General features: G+C 35.6%; 1 protein-coding gene and 1 long non-coding RNA gene across 3 annotated transcripts in view; one reads left to right on the top strand and one right to left on the bottom strand.

Annotated features, from left to right (window-relative positions):
* NTN4 (netrin 4) overlaps positions 1–20,004 on the top strand; it is a 95,033-nt gene that overhangs the window by 45,385 nt on the left and 29,644 nt on the right. For both annotated transcript variants that reach the window (XM_019732200.3, XM_019732201.3), the window contains exons 4-5: positions 16,259–16,385; positions 18,332–18,520. In XM_019732200.3, coding sequence (XP_019587759.2) covers positions 16,259–16,385; positions 18,332–18,520 — 316 coding nt within the window. The remainder of the gene's footprint in view (positions 1–16,258; positions 16,386–18,331; positions 18,521–20,004) is intronic.
* Positions 1–20,004, bottom strand: part of LOC141570153 (uncharacterized) — a 41,552-nt gene that overhangs the window by 10,828 nt on the left and 10,720 nt on the right. The gene's annotated exons all lie outside the window — the stretch shown is intronic.

Genomic DNA, 20,004 nt, shown 5'->3' on the forward strand with positions numbered 1-20,004 from the left:
AATTCTTGAGTTATACCTGTTAAGGTGTGTGGTTTTTTTCTTTTGTAATCAGAAACTCATTATAAAAGAACATCAATATTGTGACTGACGTGTTGAAATCTAACAGTAAACATTGAGACCTGTGGAACCATATAGTGTGGTTTGAGGAAAGTGTTACTTAGCTACCTAGCTGTGTGAAACAGGTTTTAGAATCATTCATACAGTTTCATTACAGAAGTTTTCCTCATCTGAACCTGAATACATTTATTCATGTATTTATGTTTACACATCTTATATATTATATTTTGTAAATTCAGAACAGATTTTAAGACCATAGTTTTTGTTTTCTTTACTGTGCTGTAAATAAACCAAAAGTAATAATTAGAAAGCTCTTGACTCGTTAAGGAATTAAGGAAAAGAACAGAGGGCTTAAAAACAATGAATAAAGTTATTAAATGAGAACATTAAATCAGAATATTAAAATATTTTTATATTGTAAAATGTGCATTCATGTTTGGAAATGAACACCTGTAAATTAGTTCTAGGTCTTCTCAGCAGAGAAAAAACGACCATGGGTTATAAGTGCTACTATTAATAGTTTCCACTTATTGAGTGCTTACCGTGCACCAGGTCTGTGCTGTCATGCTACAAATGTTATTGAATTTCATCTTCACAACACCTGGATGATGCATCATCATCATTTTCTTTCATAAATAAGGAAGTGAAGCTTGGAAATGTTAACTGACTTCCCAAAAGTTAAGAAAGAGTAGAGCCACAATTTATATTCACCTGTCAGACACTGAAGCCCATTTTCTTTTTGCTATTGTTGTACTGTTAAAGATTTGGATCTGACCAGGGTTGACATTATGCCAAGGACAGAGAAAACAGAAAGGATAAAGGACAGGAGGGGCAAGGGAGATGGGGACGGGCTCCAGGGAGTGATTATCAGGACGGACCATCAAATCTGAACTGAGCGAGGAGGGAAGTGAGGACATGAGACAGCAAAGACTATTCCCACTGCTAAAGGTTTGCTCTTTTATATTTTATGAAGCCCTTTCCCGTGCATTGTTTCACTTGATCCTTACTACAACTCTGGAAGGTAAGTATTTTTATTTCAATTCTGCAGATAAGAGAACCAGATACAGAGAGATTAATTTATTTGCTTGAAGCCACAGTGATAGAGCAATTACTCACTCAAAATCCTTACTACTGTGCCCCACCTCCACCCCCAATAGGCTACCAAAACAAAACTCTTATTAAAACGGCTCTTTTGATAGGGAGTGGTAATCTATCCAAGTCATCTACATTTTAATATGGAACCAGAAATTAACATTGATTCTCTCTTCTCTTCCATTCTCAACTAATGACGTGGCTCAAAGGGAAGAAAGAAAGAGTCAAAACAATAAGTTTGGATAATCTACAAAGTAAATAGTTTAGAAGTGACTATCTTTTGGGGGGTATGTATCACCTTTGATGGGTATTTTTAGTTTTATTAGGAAGAGGAATTTTCTTGATCTACAATCCTTTACTTCCATATGTAGTAATTTTCTCTGAGAATGAAAGGCAGCAGCTATCCCAGTTATTTTGTTTTGTCACATCAGATCTGGAGGAATAGGTAATCCTACTATGAAAGGGGGCACAATATTGTATTCCTAATATTAACAAAATATAAAGCCTGCCAACTTGATACTGTTCATGTGAGATTGTTCTCCATCCACCTCAAGGTCTTAAGCGTCTTATTTCAGTGTTCCTGTGTTAGTATGGTATAGTTTGCCAGTAGTCCCTTGGCAATGAGTAACTACAGATACCATAGAAGGTGAACAGAATGTTGTTATACTTCATTTACTACCTTGTTTCCTAGTAGAAGGGCAAACCAGTAAAATATGTCCATGGCTGGAAGTTATTAGTGTTTTGACTACAAAACTTCCAATGGATCTGGCCTTATTTTCTCTCTAGACAGTAAGACATGCTCTCTTTTAATGGCAAAAGTTGCCTGCGATTACTCTTTTTATTCGATGATCAGGAAACCAGAAGACTTCAGACCTAGAGGCATCACAAAAAAATGTTTGCACTCATGAAAGAATTCCGTGTGAGTTTCCTTTTAAGAGTTCCCCCAGAACATTTAAATATTTATTTATAGGCCTTTGACTGTTTCACGGAGAGGTTAAAGGATAAAAATGCCTGAAAGCTAAAATGTTGGTTTCAGAGCTGCCATCTCTGAAAGTAAAATATAAGCCAATAGGAAAGTAAGATTAATTCTCCAAATATAATATTTGTACATTCAACTTTTCATGAATATGCTTTGCTGAATGTGAAACACATGTATATTTAGGTCAAAACTGGGGCATTGTAAAGGTACAGAAAGGACTTTCTTTAACATGTGTAAGCTGCTAATTCTATAAATTAGGGAAACAAGTTAAATTTGACTTCTGTTTCTTACTATAAGGTGCTCCTCAGATATCTCACTTTGCCTATTTTCTTATGAATATTGCTTTTCAGTGTAGCATTTTGGGGTGCAGCTTATGGATAGTTGGGAGCCTGGAGTCAGAGCTCTAGGTCCGGAAAGCCTAGTTTCCCTTTTTAACTGCTAATATAATGGGGTGAAGGGGAACCTTCATGGGAAGAGAAAAGCTGAGGTTACAGATAGGTATCTGACTTCTGGTTCACAGCCCCAGGTCTCCTATCTCTATGGTATTTCATTTGTGTCTTGCCAATTTTATAAGAGCTGGAAATGTACTTCAATTTGCCCTAAAACAATGACATTCAGTAGACGATAAGCTGTAATTTAAGTTCTCATTCCCTTTTACAAGGAGAATTTTTAGTGACCAGACACATAAGGTTAGAATACACACACACACACACACACACACACACACACACACCATAATTATTCCACTGGACAGAGAAAATTCACAACCATTTCAAATAGTGAGGAAAACAAGTTCTGTTACCCCTGGCATTCTAACCTTATTACTATAGTTGGAACTACAGTTGTATTATATCTTAGCAATGTCAATACTTTAATGGAATAAGACAGTGCATGTGTGGATGTGTAGAAGGACTATAGTATTTGTTAACTCATAAGATGATTTCTTTTCAGTTATATGGAATTCTGATATCTTTTTAACTTTTCTCTCCAACTCTTAAATAGAGAGAAAAAACAGAAAATCATGGTTTCAAAAACTACAGTTATTTAGTTTTAAGAGAGCCCACATATTAAAAATGGGGAAAAAATTATATTTGTTCCACTATTAAATATTTTAAATATAATACAAACAATTACAAATTTGTTACGAGTAAACACTGATCAAGTGTCCTTGCCTTTTATGTTGGCATCTCTAAGGGCACGACTACCAGACATGTAGCTGAGCTGGCTAGGTCAGCTCCCAGAATTCCTAAAGGGCAGTGGTTTCACTGCTTCCCAGGTAAGGCCCTGATAGGCATTAAAATTAAAGAGAACATGGAATCCTAGTATTTCCATATGCTGAATAAAGGCTAAAAATAGTAGTTGTAGCCTGTTTATCTTCTTATCATTTGTAGTTTATTCAATTCTCAAATGTAATAAAAAAGGGAACTTGACTGTGGGATTACACTTTGCCACCTAACTTCACTAACATGCAAAGCAAGGAATTACAGCCTCTTTTGTGGTTTAGGTTATTAGTGGACTTGACACAAAAACCCCAATTATTCCTCTGTCCTTCCAGAGTCTCCTGTACTTCACTCAATTAAAACATTTACCTCACTGTATTGTAATAATTTGCTTACATGTCCAACTTTCCCTCTCTGCTAAACTGTCTAATTCTTTAATAGCAAATACTGGGCCCTTCACAATGTCTAATATAAAATAGGTTCAAAACATCCTGGGTCAACATATGAATAAATGGATCAACGACATTTTTAAAATGAGAGATTCATTTCAGATAATAATGTTAATAACCTTGATAATAATGATTGTTCTTGACTGACTGTGTCACCATCTACATACATGTTCTCTTTTAATCTTCAAACATACACATGGGGCCAGTATCATTATTTTATAGATAGGAAAATATATCTCGTTATTAAGGAACTTATCCAAGATTATTGAGAGCAGAGATTAGAAACCTATGTGTCTAATTCCAAAATGTATTCTCTTTATGTCACATTTATCCACATGATGCTAAGAGAAGAACCCAATTTAAAAACAGGCAAAACTTTGAATGGACATTTTTCCAAGGAAGATATGCAAATGGCCAATAAGCACATGAAAGGACACTTGACATCCTTAGTCATTAGGAAAATGCAAATCAAAACCACAATGAGATACCCCTTCACATCCACTAGGATGACTAGAATCAAAAAGACATAATAGCAAGTGTTGACGAGCATGTGGAGAAATTGGAACCCACACACGTTGCTGGTAGGAATGTAAAATATTGCTGCTGCTGTGGAAAACAGTCTGGCAGCTCCTGAAAAGTTTAATCTGGAGTTACCATATGCCCCAGCAATTCTACTCCTCAGTACATACCCAAGTGAACGGAAAACCTACGTCTACACAAAATCTTGTACAGAAATGTTCGCAGCAGCATTATTCATAGTAGCCCCAAAGCAGAAACAACCCAATGTCCATCAACTGCTGAATGAATGCGCAAAATGTGGTACATCCATACAATGGAGTATTATCCAACCACAAAAAGGAATGAAGTACTGGTACATGCTACACCGTGAATGAACCTTGAAAACATTATGGTAAATGAAAGAAGCCGAACACAAAAGGCCACATATTGTATTATTCATTGTATATTAAATGTCCAGAATAGGGAAATCCATAAAGACAAAAGATGTTAGTGGTTTCCAGTAGTTGGAACTCAGGGAGGCATGGGAAATGACTGCTTAATTGCACAAGGTTTCTTTTAGGGGCAATGAAAATGCTCTAGAATTAGATGTTGGTAATGATTGCACAATTTTTCTAGTATACTAAAACCACTGAATTTCATGTTTTAAAATGGTTAAAATGATGAATTTTATGTTATGTGAACATAACCTCAATTTAAAAAAATCAATAACTGAAAAACAAGCAAACGAACAAAAAACCATGACTGGTTACATACGAATTTATAGCATGAATATATTTCTTTTCAAGTCCCAGTCATTAAGCTGACTGCTTTAAAGAGCAATAGCTCTGGATAGATGAGTATTGAAGAAAACCAATGCTTTCATTAGCTATGGCTGTTGTTTCTGGCCATGTACAGATGATCACAGATTTGTTAATGTCTCCACATCCTAACAGAGCTGCCAAACAAGCCTAAGTTTTTAATAAATCAGTATTTCCACCACGATCTTTCAGATAAGCATACTCAGTAATGAAGACAATATTTTGTAGAGTTCACCTAGAAACAAGCAATTTTTCAATATGAAAAGAAGCATGTGAATGAATTAATTCAACAACAAAAGACTATGGAAGAAAACATGCCCTAGCAACTGGCTTCTTGTACTACAATCAGGGCCTCATTTATCTTAGACAAGTCAACTTTTGTAACACTCTCTGCACTGTATAGAATACTGAGTGACAGTCAAACAGAGCTGTCAAGAAAAAAGGAAAACAGTGGGAAATGTGAACTAGGACAAATTAAAAAAAAAAAAAAAAAAAAAAAACTTTTTAAGAGAATGCAAAATAGTCTGTGACAAGGAATTTTCCTTTAAAATAACCAGAAGCTATGTGAACACATTGAGCAAGTGAATGTCAATGGGGAGGAAAGTACTCAATAATCCCCCACAGCATTTCTAATAGAACTTACCTGGCCCCCAACTAATTATAAAAACCCATCTAAATCCTAAAAGACATTGAACAAAACCTTCTTTCATTATCCAACCAAATGCTGCTTGACAGAGAAGTTGCTTACAAAATGAGTACTACCAGTTTTTTGCCTTCACTCAGTTTCCCAGGTTCTTGCCCTATAGTTGTGTTAATAGTTTTAAAAGTATAGTAGAAATTCTATATTGTTAATTCCACTTTTGCTATTTCTAAAATTATTTAAATTAAATAGGTACTAAGAAATTGAGATTGATAGGGTCCCTTTTCCCTTCATTGGGATTTTTTTCATAGGAAGTTGTCTTAGGTGTTTGTGGAAGGGAAAAAAATCCTCCTGATGACATCACTGTTCTAAGATGGAGCCTCTGATATTTTAAGACCCTCTTGGGAGTTTTGTTCCCTGTTCTGCCACTGATTTGCATTGTGACTTAGAAAAGTTTAAGTATAAAAAGACAAGTATAAAGTGAAATTATGTAGAGACTTAACTGAGATCAAATGAAGAGCAGAGATGGAGTGAGTTGGATGACTATTTGTAACTGTCCTTAGTAACTCCACACAGTGACCAGGTCGTAATTTGGTTTAAAAGAAATTTCAAATTACTTAGCTGTTTATCAGGGTGACAGTTGTTAGCAAAGTTACGCTATATACTGAGATAGTTTCTTATATAGGAAACTTAAAGTCTGTCTATGTACAAGAACTATAGCAAGAATTCAGTGATATTTGTCAATCTTGTTCTATATCTTGCAGCTGAAGAAATTATGGCTTTTATAGAGGAGAAAGGAAGTGAATTTGATATTTTAAGGCAAGGAAGTCTTAGATATACTGAAAGAAACGTCTTAAAATCAGAGTGCCTTACTTTATTGCCACTGTATATAAGTACATCTGAAATGAAATTATGTGTCTAACCTAGGTAACTTAATGGATTTAGCCCAATAAAGGTATCTATTGGATAGACATCATTTTTGAAAGCCCAGTCATCAGAAATAATTCTTAAAACCCATTGGAAACAAAGAACAGGTAGAAAAATGTCTCCTAAGTTGGTGGTAGTATGATCTTATCTAAATGTAATCTTCATAAGCTTCCTGGGCACTCAATTTTCAGTTCAATGCTATTTAGATTTTTATGGCAGAAATATTTATTACAGTCACCAAAGGAAAGATAAAGTGCCTGATGATACGGAAAAGAGGAAGCGAGTAGAATTAATCTGTGAAAATATTAGGTTGGTGCAAAAGTAATTGTGGTTTTTGCAATATAAACCGCAATTACTTTTGCACCAATCTAATATAGGCTATTCAAAACCCATTTAGCTATATAAAGCATGTTGAAATTCCAGTTTTCGAAGTACATCCACAAGTAGTCTTGATAGAAGAACTTTAGTGGAGGATAAGAAATGGCAGTGATAAAGGATACATTTTTAAAAAGTAAAGTCATGACTCTAACACAGATATAAAATAAACATGTGTCCACAATTTTATTTACCTCATTAATTAATAAAATACTGGTAAGACATTATAAGTGGTTCAAGGGGAAAATGCAAAGAACCACACATACGTAGGCAAATAAAGAATGCTGAAATATATTTACAAATAGAAGCAAAAAAGGTCAATACTAAGGGCAACGATCAATTGCATTCTACCAGACAACTGTTTTGCATTTCTATGAACAAGAATTATTTGCATTATTATTAATTTTCTACAACTTAGAGAGCTATAAGATACTTCAATGCTAATAAAAGGCAGAGATAACTTAGAACATGATAGAACACTCAGTCACCTTTTTGGGAGGGGAGGGAAGGGGTCATTTCAAGATCTTTCACAATTTTTCCCAACAGAGAGAATATTTTTTATTAATTAGGGGAAATATGCAAAGAAAGGATATTCTGATAATGTGGTTTCCCAAGTGATGCTACATTTGAACCACTTACACCATGGTTATCAATAAAAATGGTTTCTATCCCTGGACTCAGAAAAAGAGAGACTTGCTTTGTTCTAGGAAATCATTACTCTGAATGATAATAGAATCTGACGTAAAATTACTCAAGAGCCCACAATTGAAAGTGTTCACTAACAAAAAATATACTGTTGAACCAACAGTACATTTTAAAACAATTAGGAATATTTTAAAATCTTCTTTCACTTAGCTTTTTAAGTGAGGTTAATTAACAATATTTTTAAACGTGTTTTTTGCAATTTATTTGAAAGGCCCAAATTATGCTTTTCTCTGCCCTGGAGCAGTTTCTGCCTTCCTTTCTGCCTTCCTTTCTGATGGGTGGGTTTGGGGGGGTGTTGGTTTTGCTTTATTTTGTTTTGGTTTTGACTAATCATCTAATTTTCACAAAAGGGGCCATGATGTATGTTAAAGGATAAACCTTAAAAATTGATTTTGATTCTCAGTTCTAGCTGTAATACTGTAAAACAAAGGTCTGCTGGACCATATCTTTAAGCAATTTTGGAATTAATACTCATAATTTGGAGTACACAGATTTGGTAGTATTTGGAAATTTTGTATGTGTGTATGCATGCTTCTGAATACTCCTTTAACTCCAGATAAACTGCCATATAAATCAAAGCTTTGAGGCACACAAAATTTTGTACATGAAAATAAGCCAGCAAAAGTGACCTAAATTATTAGGTTATGCACAGTGTTCTCACCATTCTTCATAACCTAAATTAAAACTGACTGTAAAAGCCATCACACGCAATGATATTACTCTCCCTACCAGCTCATAGCTGATACAGAGAGTAGATAACATAAAGGAGGTGCTATCTACAAGGAACAAATCTCTAATTAGAGTTCAGTTACATTCCTGTTATCGTCTTCTTTTAAATTTCTGATACGTAGGGCTTGTTAACACTTGCATGATCAGTGCACAGATAGGTTTTACACTGAATCAATCAGGATCTAAAAGGATTCTCTACCCCTACATGCCCTGAACTTACTATGCCAGGTGTGGGAAATGGGGGCCAATCTCCCTGTAGTCACCCAGCCGCAAAGCTCCTCGGCTTCTCCCAGAGGAACAGGACTAAGAATCTACTCAAGAACAGAGCACTCATGAAATGCAATGGCTCACTTTGAGTACACTCCAGCCTTTGTCCTGAAGAACTTTTCATGCACAAATTGGTTTGGAACACACGAATTTTGTTTAGGTAACACCCTGAAGAGGGATGGCCAAAGTGCAACCCTCAAAAATCGTACTTCCCAGGGTCTTATAATAGCATAGTTTAGGGATTAAGGTGGTGACTCTAGAATTCAAATACGTCTACCACCTATTGCCTTTGTGACCTTAGACAAAGTATTTAACTTTGAACTTCAGTTTTCTCATTTGTGAAATGGCAATGATAACTGTATCTACTGTACCTTGTGTAAATCCTATGAGTTATTATTTATACAATGTCTAGAACAGTGCCCGGTACATGGTACTACCCAATATTAGCTACTACTACTATTATTGTTATTACTTATCATCATTATCATTCTTCTCTCTCCCATTTCCCTCCATGACTGACCACATTCCTTGGGCTTACAGTAAGTCTCTCAGAGCAACAAACAGTGACCACTACGCATAAGAACATCCCAGCATGCCTTGCTGGGGGCGGGGGAAGCTAGTATACCTCTTATAGGAAGCAGTCTGGGCAAAAGTGAATGTCTTTAAATCCCACTTTACCCCAAATCCTGCTTTGTGACAAACAATTGAAAGTATCCCATTCCCACTTCCAATGCATAATTAGCAACCTGCCTTCTTGGGAAGTTTTTAAAATGGAACTAAACTCCATACCTAAGGTTCTCGATTCTCCGTTAAATATATATTGGCTGAATGAAAAATAGTAACACATATTTGTTGAAAACCTATTATATGTCAGTTACTGGGGATTCAGAGAAATTTAGGCCACTGTTTCTTTCCTGCAAGAGCTTACAGTCTAGTGGAGAAAGGCAGATAAACGCATGATTACCATACAGTGTACTAAATGCAGTTTCCTTATGAAATTTGCATTGGCTCCATTCATGCTTTTTTCCAGTCCTGTCAGCCAGAGCAAGTTTCTTGGCAAAATAGTGAAGTAGGCATAGCTTATCTTTGGCTCCTTCCCTCTCCCCTCAAGACATTTCCTTTCCCTCCTTCCGGAAGTCACTTCCTCATCTAGGCAACTCTGAGTCCAGTTCTAGGTTTGAGAACAGATGACAGTAATCCCTTGCTGCCATGTTTGTTGCTAATAATTTAAGGATTTTCTCCTTCTGAGTGTAAGTGCGTTCTTGTAGGGAGCTCCTAAAATACCTTTGAAGAGCTAAAGGAATGAATCTCCAGAGGAAGAATTTCAGGCAACTGGCTAGCTGGGAAGAGAGAAGTCTCAAAGTACTGGCCAATTTTCATTCTTGAATCATAATTGCTTCTGCTCTATATCTACCTTTATTTTACTGCCCAGGCTTTCTGACAAGAGCTGTTTTCTCTAGTGTTCAAGTACAGACCAATGAATAGATTGTAGAGCTTTTCAATTACTTGCATTCTTGCTACATATATTATTGGGCAAGGCTTTGGAATACTCAGGCTTCAACCTATTTTGCGCCTCTGACAGTATGTTTCAAGCCCCCTTTTCCATCAAACTCAATTATTATGCTTCAGATTCACCATAGAATTCCCTCTTCTTCTTTTAAATTAAAACATGCAAACCTTTCGTGGGGAAAAGGAATGTTTTATTCGTTAATGAAAAGACATGTTTTCCTCACAATGCTTTCTATTCAAAGGTTAGTGCTGTAGCATTGTTGTGCGTGTTTTTGTCCTGCATACGAGAAGCAGGTTGTAACAGGCTAGGCTGTTATTAGAATTTATCTCTTTTCATGCATAAGAAGTTCATTCTTTTAAAGGTTAATCCTTTTCTCTAAAAGGGACATATCTCTTTAGAAATTAATCAGCTTTTGCCTTCACCTTTTGTCTTAAAATTGCTGCATAGCATTGTTCCACTTCTAAATCATTTGTCATAGCCAAACGGAGGTCCCTGAAATGCTGCAGCTGCCTTTAAGTGAGCATTTTTCTTTGTTTCATACAACAGGCACTGTTTGCATCCTCTTTTTACAAACATTTGTTCAAGTTCCAATGACAGTATGAAAGAAGATTCATTTTTCATTGGAATTCAAAGTCGAATGGTAAAGAATGAAAATAAAATCATGTATATGTAAACAATAATGGCACAGTAGCACTAGGAAATTACTCAATTTACGAAATTCAAGACTTTCTGAATACTTAGCTGTAATATCTTCTTTTTCCCCACTAACTTTCATTATAATTTTTAGGTGGAAAGTTTCTTGGAAAGCAGTTGGGAAGCAAATTTTATCACACATTCCTAAAAGAATTTAGTTGCTGTGCTTCCTCCAAAGCATTCATCAGACTGATTTTTTGCTTTGATAATTCCATTATGGTAAATGTCACTAGGTGATGACGTATACCTTTATTTGGAAGGCGGGAGCTAGAATATTTAGCCTATGATTTCTTTAGTCACAAACAATGGGGAAAATGCAATAAAGAAAGAGGAAAAGGGTAGGAGAAAAATCAGAAAGAGTAGAACTTAGTTTAGGTATAGTCAGTATTGACAAATGAAAGTCTGTCTTCAGAGACTATCTATTAACATTCACTTTTTCATTTGTGTCACAAGTAGTGCTGCAGGAAAGAAGAGATATTCTCCCGGCTCTCTCTTGTTTGGTTTTCAGATGATCTGGAAATGTTATGCAGTGATGAGATGGCAACAGGGCCCAGCCATGTGACGTTTTCTCTGGTAGTTCAGAAAGGATGGTGGGTAGTTGCCTACAGCCAAGCAGCATTCACAACATAGAGCACGAAACCTTAAAATCATAGAACCTTAAGATTGGAAGGACCCCAAAAGTTGTCTTAGCCAACTGCCGTCTAATGTTTAAATATTCTGCAATATCTTGATAAGTAATTGTGCAACCCATATGCCTGACACTGTCTGCATTCTCACAACCTCTTGCCATAGCCAATTTCCTCAGCTCCATGACTATTAGACTATTAGGAGGTCTTCTGCCCACGCCCGCCACACACACACACACACACACACACACACACACACACACAGGAACAATAAAAAAGCAGTTTTTCTAGGTAAGATCTGTATATCTTACAATGAGGGATTTGAAAGATAATGATTTCCTTATTTTGCCCCTCATCTAGATTCCTATGTCTGTCACCTCAAATATGAAAAAATGGTATTTTCTTTTCTGTGTCTATTTTGCTCTAATATATATCTGTCACCAAACTGCACAGCTATTAATGAACATGCAGTTTTAATAATACCTTAAATTACTGTCTCAAAATTTATATGAGGCCTTCCCTGTAAGATAAATATGCTAAAAATGACTTACAAATAGGCTAATATTGGTAATAAATAATTTTAGATATAGGTATGAAAATTTTTGACATCAACACAATAAAGTACTCTTGGTATAATAGAGGGGGTTATGAAACTCACAAAATATCCAAAATGCCAAGGTGTGCCTTTTACATAATTGGGATTTATAGATTTGTTGTTAAAGTAGATTTCTCATTTTCCAATTAGACAGCCAGACACCACTGCTCTTCAACCAGGCCTTGAGTTCATCATCCCATTCTCCTGCCCTGTCTCTAGTTCATGTTTGTGTACCAAACATGAGCTATGTTTAACTTGTTACTAAAGTTTCCTTTTTCTGTTTTTTTTTCAATGAAGACCTGGTTTTACTTGCACATTTTTCACGAGCATCAAATAGTGGGTAATCTTTCAAGCTTGAACAGTAACAGTTGTATCGCTGAGGAAGGATTTCTTGTTTCAAATGACCTAGGCAATGATTTACAGCTATTTTTGGTAATACTCAAAATGACAGCTCCTTGAATTGTTCTGTGTGCAGAAAAATTTGCTGGGCTAGCATCTTTCAGACCCTGGGAGGTTCGTCCCCATTCTCAGCATGTGGGAACAAGGGCATGTTCTGAAATCCTTACTCCAGAGGGAAGTGACCTGTCCACATTATCTTGTGATACATGTGAATGTTTGATGAGGCTTCCCTAAATGTCTGTGACCTCCTGATGCCTGGAATTTGTGGGACAGAGCTAACCTCTAAGTTGGGTGAGATAAGTTATAGGCTTTGGACATTCCAACACCAAACCTCATAAACTGACCTAAAATGATAGTTTAGTTCCTTTAAAGAAAACTAACAATACTTTGCAGCATCTACCTTAATATAGTACTCTATAAATGGTTGTTAAAGAGCAAAAAGAATGCCAAAGGCAGCAAATAAAAATTAACAATTTTTTAAAATTCTGAACATTATCAGAAAATACTTGTGGATCCCACTGGCTGTTGGAAAGCATAAGCTATGGTAAAAAAATATGGAAAAGAAATAGTAGAGAAGGAAGGGGAAGAAATAACATAACAGATGGGATGTGGAGTACAGCATAGGGAATAGACTCAATGGAATTTTAACAGCTATATACGATGCCAGAGGGGGTACTAGTTTGGGGCCGGGGGTTATCACTTTGTGTGGGGTGTAAATGTCTAACTATTACATTGTTTTGTACACCTAATGAAACTAATAAGACAGAGAGAGAGAGAGAGAGAGAGAGAGAGAGAGAGAGAGAGAGAGAGAGAGAGAGAGAGAGAGAGAGAAACTAACAGACAAGATAGAAGTGAGGCAGAAAGACATTTTTAAAAAAAAAAAAAGAAGAGTATTTAATATACTTTTCAATCATTTCCTTATTTGAAAATCTTCAATGGATCTTCTGTACCTACAGGATAAATTCTAGCTAGCATTCTTAAGCTGATATGTTATGTGTTCCATGGTCTAGTTAGAACCTACCTCTCCAACACATGCTCTCTGATTTACTTATTGACTATCCCAAGAATATTCCTCTGGGGTTCTTATCTTCTTGACTTTGCTTTCTAAGGCAAATCCTATATACTCTTTTTAAGACGCAGCCTCAGGGACTACACTTAGAAGTTTTATACAGATAGAATGTATTGACCTTGGTCACTACCATATTTGTTTCAGATTTCTTAACATTTTCTCAAATGCCCTCCTCAGATAATACTCTATATAATCCCCTAAATGGCAGTAATGGATTAGGGATGGTTTATTCTAATAATTTTGACTCTAATTCTGTCAAATATTTGTCTCCTGGCCTTTTATGTGTGTGTGTGTATTACAGGTTATAAAATTTAGACAATTAACAATCTTCTTTTCCCACTAATCTTCATTATGCTACTAACTTCCATCAGTTAATATAAGTATGCCTTCACTTCACAAAACTCTTTAACTTTGGAAGATTTTTCTTACTCTGTTTCTCCAAAGACTCCATTTTGTTTGAAATCAGCATCTAGTACAAGTAAACAAAGAATCGTCCAGTTTTTACTGAGAGCCTTTAAAGAATCTTAGCATGCAGAAGTTATTTGATAAAGAGTTTCTCTTTTTTCGTGATAATAAGGAATGTTGAATTTAAAAGATTTAATAAAAGCAGTAGAACTGGAGCATTTTTACCAGAATATATATGAAAAACCAGATATTCAGGGACTAAGATGAAAAGACCTCACTCTTATACAGCAGTAGAAATTGAAATCTTGCAGATCTCCAAATTTAAGTGCAAATTTGTCTTTAGAGCTTGCATGGATGTGTGAATGGAGATGTATAGTAAACTCTTGCAACTCCATGTGACTTTACATATAAACAGATCCTAGCAAAGATAGTCATGAAGAGAAGCCCAAGAAAATAGGTAACTATAACTCAACTCACACTTGAGCACTCCAAGACCAAAACCAATAAATTGAATATATAACATTAGTTGAGTTTCTACAAAGAAAGTCAACAAAAACTTTTGCAATATCACGGTATTCTAAGGAGAACCAATTTCACCCTCATTAAAAAAAAAAAAAAAAAAAAAAAAATCTATATGCTTACTAATCCCTAAAAGCTAAAAGAACAGCTATAATTAATTTTAATTAAGCACAAAAAACCTTACATTACAATATACAGAAATGAAAGTTAGCAAGATGGCCACCAAAATCGTTTTTTATGAAATTTTCCAGATTATAACTCTTAGGCCTCATGTAGCCTGCAGTATTCCAAGCCCTATATAATTCTTGCGCTTGAATATCATGTGAGTATAAGGTCCATAATAGTTATATAACACTTTTGGATAATGCATATGCTATTTCCAGAGTGCCTTCACAAGTAGAACCAATGACATATATACTAAGAGAATTAAAAGAGAAAAGGGCTCTGGGTAAAATAGCACAACTTACTGGAATGTTAAATTAGGTCAAGCGGTAGTACCTCAATGTATTGGTGTAACTATTTCCAGACTTATTGAACTCTAGGGATGCATTTTGAGTCTGGCCACTCTAAGACATGTCATTTTTAGGAGGTCCTTTATTATTGCAGTCAAAATATTTTAGATTTTTCCCTAGCCTCCTAGCACCACACCTTGGTACATTTTATTTCCTCATCCTGGGAACTTTCTTCCCTTCTGTCTGTCAGAAATACTGATCTTCAAGGACCAACTCAAAACTAACCCTTTTCATAAAGCCCTCCAGAACCACCAACCTATGGTAATTTCTGCATCTCCTGAATTCCAACATCATTTTGTTTCTTACGTATTTATTTACTGTAGCTTATCTGTAATTTTTTTTTTTCTAGTAAATCTTTTTTTTCCCCAGCTACATATACTTTTCTTAAAGGCAGAAATTATATTTTGTAATGCTCTGCATACCAGACATTGCCTAACATAATGACTCTCCATTGTAGATATTCATTAAATATGTGTTGACTGGTTGATATAATTTATTATGTTTACGCTGATTTACCTTTTATAATGTTTCTCAAGGGGAAAAAATAATAAATATAAAAACATCTGATAGATCCAAATTTGGGAACCTGGATAATTTGGGAATTCTGAGCTACTTTAGAAAACTTTCATTTGTTTAGTCATGACATCATGTGTCAATAAATGCATCCCGGTTCTGGGATTCATGGTGATACTTAGTTATTAGGAATTATTCAAGATGACCTAAAATATTAATTTTTAGAAATTCAGTGAGCTAATACAAAAAGTATTAAAATTCTCATAAATCTCTTAGATCCCAGAGAATACACAGGATTCCTTTCTATGAGAAATACTATCTTCGTAAGCCCTCAACTACTCCAAACTGTGGGATTAAAAGAAAAGACCTAGTCATGAAAAAAAAATATTCAAAGCCTTAAAAATATACATATTTTGACCATTTAATTTTACTTCTAAAAAACATATTCCAAATAAATAAAGATATACACAAATAGGTAGCTACAAAGATATTTATTAGAGAATTAAAATATAATATGTAAAAATACTTAAAAGCCTACATAACCAAAAATAGGTGAATGGATATCGTATGGCTAAAGCCAACCAATGAGAAGAGATTGTGGGAAGAATCTTCCTCCCTAGCATCGTTTGTGCTCGTAGCTCTTACTTATTTTTGTTTGTAGGTCCATGGGAAGTGTATGTGTAAACACAACACAGCAGGCACCCACTGCCAACACTGTGCACCATTATACAATGACCGCCCCTGGGAGGCAGCCGATGGCAAAACAGGATCTCCTAAAGAGTGCAGAAGTAAGTACCGAGCCCACAAGATGCAAAGACTTCTTTGTAAAAGAAATGTATTTGTGGACTTCTTGTCTCTGGAAACATACGAGTAAAGTGATGGGTGACAGACACTGTAACCTACACAAACATCGCCCATATCACTGCCCACTGTGACCTCAGACATCGGAAATAATTACTGCATGCAAATTTGCCGATGTGATTGTTTTGCCAAGAATGTGTTGTCCATTTGCTTGGCCACTTTACAGGTCCCAAGCACCTTTCTGGAGAATTTGACATCATAAAAACATGGCTAGATACAAGGACAACTGAGGATTATGGTGTACAATTACCCTTATAGATGAGATAATGAATTATAATCATGAAAACAGCTGTCTTGAACTCATTTCTCAAAACAACCCTATAAAGCAGGTGGTGTTAATCCCATTTTAGATATCAGGAAACTGAGGCTTAATAAGGTTAAGTAAGTTGCCAAAATTAGTAAATGATAGAGTCAGGACTTGATCCCAAATCTTCAGACTCCAAATTACATATTTTTTTCTATAATACTGTAATGCCTTTCTTTTCACTTTACTTGAAATGACAAATCAGACTTGAAATTAATCCAGTCAAGAAGGAGACTGCATTACCAGGGCTAAGTCTGGGTTTGAGGTTTGAGATTAGATAGGAGGGTTAAAAATATGGGAATATGAACGTTTTTCTTGTTTTATTTTTCTGTTTTTTTTAATTCAAAATGTTCAGAGAGCTACGCATGCCCATAACAATGTTTACACTCACAAACTTCAATTTTACTAGGTTTTCAAGGCAAGTACTGTGGGTAAAGTTGTGAGTGTCTCTTCTCATACATAATTTGGAATCATAACTGATTTATTTTAGTTTCTAGGAAATATAAAGGATTTCCTCTAAGCGTAAATCTTAAATTATCTTATGATGTGTTCTTTAACGATTATGAATCTTCTCAAAATATCATAACACATCAAGGAAACAATGAAAAACAATAGAACAAACATTTTTAAACAGTGGACCTCCAGGAAAATATCTGGATTCTTATTCTAAATCACTCATCTAGAGAATCTAAAGAATTTCTCCTAAATTCCTAGAATGCCATTCTGGCCCTTTCCAGAGAAACCAACTGCACATCTAAATACATGTAGAACATAGAGACTTGTCACTTGGCAATATTGACTGATAATCTTAGAAATGCCTTTGAGAAATTGTTACATAAGAAACACTGCCAGCATCTTCTATAAGGAAATTGAGCTTCTATAGACTATGTTGTACTCACTAGTACAATAGCTGATGAATAGAAAGATGAATCAATCTACCTGCCAGTTTACTAACCCCTGTCAACCAGAAGTTTCCTTCCAGGCTCATCAGTGAGCATGAATTCAGGCCTGTATCTGAAATACGAATTGTCATTTTCAAATAATGCTTGACAATCTAGGGTTTTCTAAGCAAGGTCCTGGGACCCACAGTCATGACAGTGGTCCTTGGGAAGTAACAGGAATGGAAACGATGTGTAACCATTAATGAGGAAAAAAAATGGTGGCCACCCAAATAGTCTTTCCAAAATAATTGTCAACTCCAGTTGCTAAGGTAACTGTGATATCACTGCCTCAGTAGACAAATCTATACTTTGTTGACTATCAGGCATATCCTGAAACTTTTAAAATTAAAAATCTAATACTTCAATTATATTTCAAAATACTTACAAAGAAACACACACCAAAAAACTTTGAAAAAAGAAAGAGATGGGAAACTAGAGTTCTTAATATGTACCTTTTTATATTGTTTTGATTCTTGTGTACCGTGAAAATGTGCCCTAGTCAATAAACTAAAAATAAAAATTTTAAATTATCAACAGCTTACCCTATTTCAACTGTCAGAATACATCTTAGAAAACCTGCCACTTCATTTTTAATTATTTGTTTTCCCTCCATGCTTCTTTCCTCCAGCCTGTAAGTGCAATGGACATGCAGATACGTGCCACTTTGACATTCACGTGTGGGAGGCATCCGGGAATCGTAGCGGTGGCGTCTGCACTGACTGTCAGCACAACACGGAAGGTCAGAATTGCCAGCGGTGTAAGCCAGGCTTCTACCGCGACCTCCGCAGACCCTTCTCTGCTCCAGATGCTTGCAAAGGTAAGTGAACTCGTGGTTACCAGCAAAAAAGGGAAGACTTGTACAAAGGAGATGCATCTTTCCATCCTTCGTTTGCTGGCCCAAGAGAGAGTGGTCGTGAAATTTCAGACAATAAACTCAAACACATCAGTTAATTTCGTCATTGATAAGGGGCAAGAATTTTCTACTTGTTAGGTGAACACAGTATGATATTCATAACAGTAATTCTCCTTTCTCACTCTCCATGAAGTAAAATTATTTACCATAAAACCAGATTTTGGAAAACAAGATGACTAATATAAGTGAAAAAACAATAATAAAGAGGGTGATACGTTTAAAATTAAGACTAAATATATGGGTAGAGCATAGACAATGAATGGACTCAAACTGATGAAATAAAGAGTGGTTACCTGTGCTTGGGTCACTCTAGCTTTCGTCTCTAGAGTGAACTTGAACACCTGTTTTGGTTTCGATATGAGTGCACTTTTGTTGACACTCCTCTAGCGTACCCCTGTATCAAACAAATTTAGAACATAACAATAATTCCCTACTCTTTCTCAAAATACTAAATTCATATAGAATAGAGTCAGCTTTTTGGTGGGCATAACTCCAAGAAGTTTATTTGAAAAAAAGGGCGGAATTTTAAAATATCTGTCCAATTATCTGAAACATGTGACTATAAAGGGTACATAGAGATCTTAAGTAAATGTCCAATGTGGATGAATAGCTCATCTAATTACATGAGTATTTACATGTCTATCAACTCAGAAATTACTAGAGGACAAAAACTACTCAAGGCTGTTAATGAAGATTGATGATCACGCCCTTCCTTTCCCTACAAAGGACTCCATGTTCTAGCTCAAAACAGTGACAGGAAGGGAGCAACACAATAGGAAACAATCATTTTAAAATCTTGGTGGTTTTTTGTTTGTTTATTTGTTTGTTTTTTAATTTCAAGGAAATATTTTATTGCTCTTGGAAAATACATATTTTTTCACATCAGGCAGGAGATATCTACATGAAAATTTGAGTAGGCTTGTTTGTTGCCAGCTTTCCCTCTTAAATTGTAGAAGACAGATTGTGGCACAGCTTACTTTCAACACTGAGCCCAAAATTTAGATTTGCATCATGATGTTTTTCAGAGAATTCTGTTTTACTCCTGCTCCTTGTGCCTACTCAGACTTGAAGCTAGGAACTGCTACTAATAAATCACATTGTTACTCTCTCCCGGTTCATATAGAAAAGATTCAGCTTTACATGCACCAAGTAGGGGATTATGAAAATAAGTGACACCAATTTAGTCCTTTTAGCATAATTCGTAGGAGGCAGACGAATTGGTAGGGAAGATCTATATTTCCTTCTTTCCTTCTATAGAAAGATCCCTGATCCTCTGGGTAGACTGCTCAAGAAAGGGCTATCTCCATTCACTTTATGTCTATTTCAGCGTATGTTTGGAACAGAGATGCCTGTGACCAGTCACTTTCCTAGCATGGTTCTCCTTACAG

This window comes from Rhinolophus sinicus, chromosome 1, assembly GCF_057876585.1.
Source record: "Rhinolophus sinicus isolate RSI-liver-muscle chromosome 1, RSI-T2T, whole genome shotgun sequence".
Taxonomy (NCBI): Eukaryota; Metazoa; Chordata; class Mammalia; order Chiroptera; family Rhinolophidae; genus Rhinolophus; species Rhinolophus sinicus.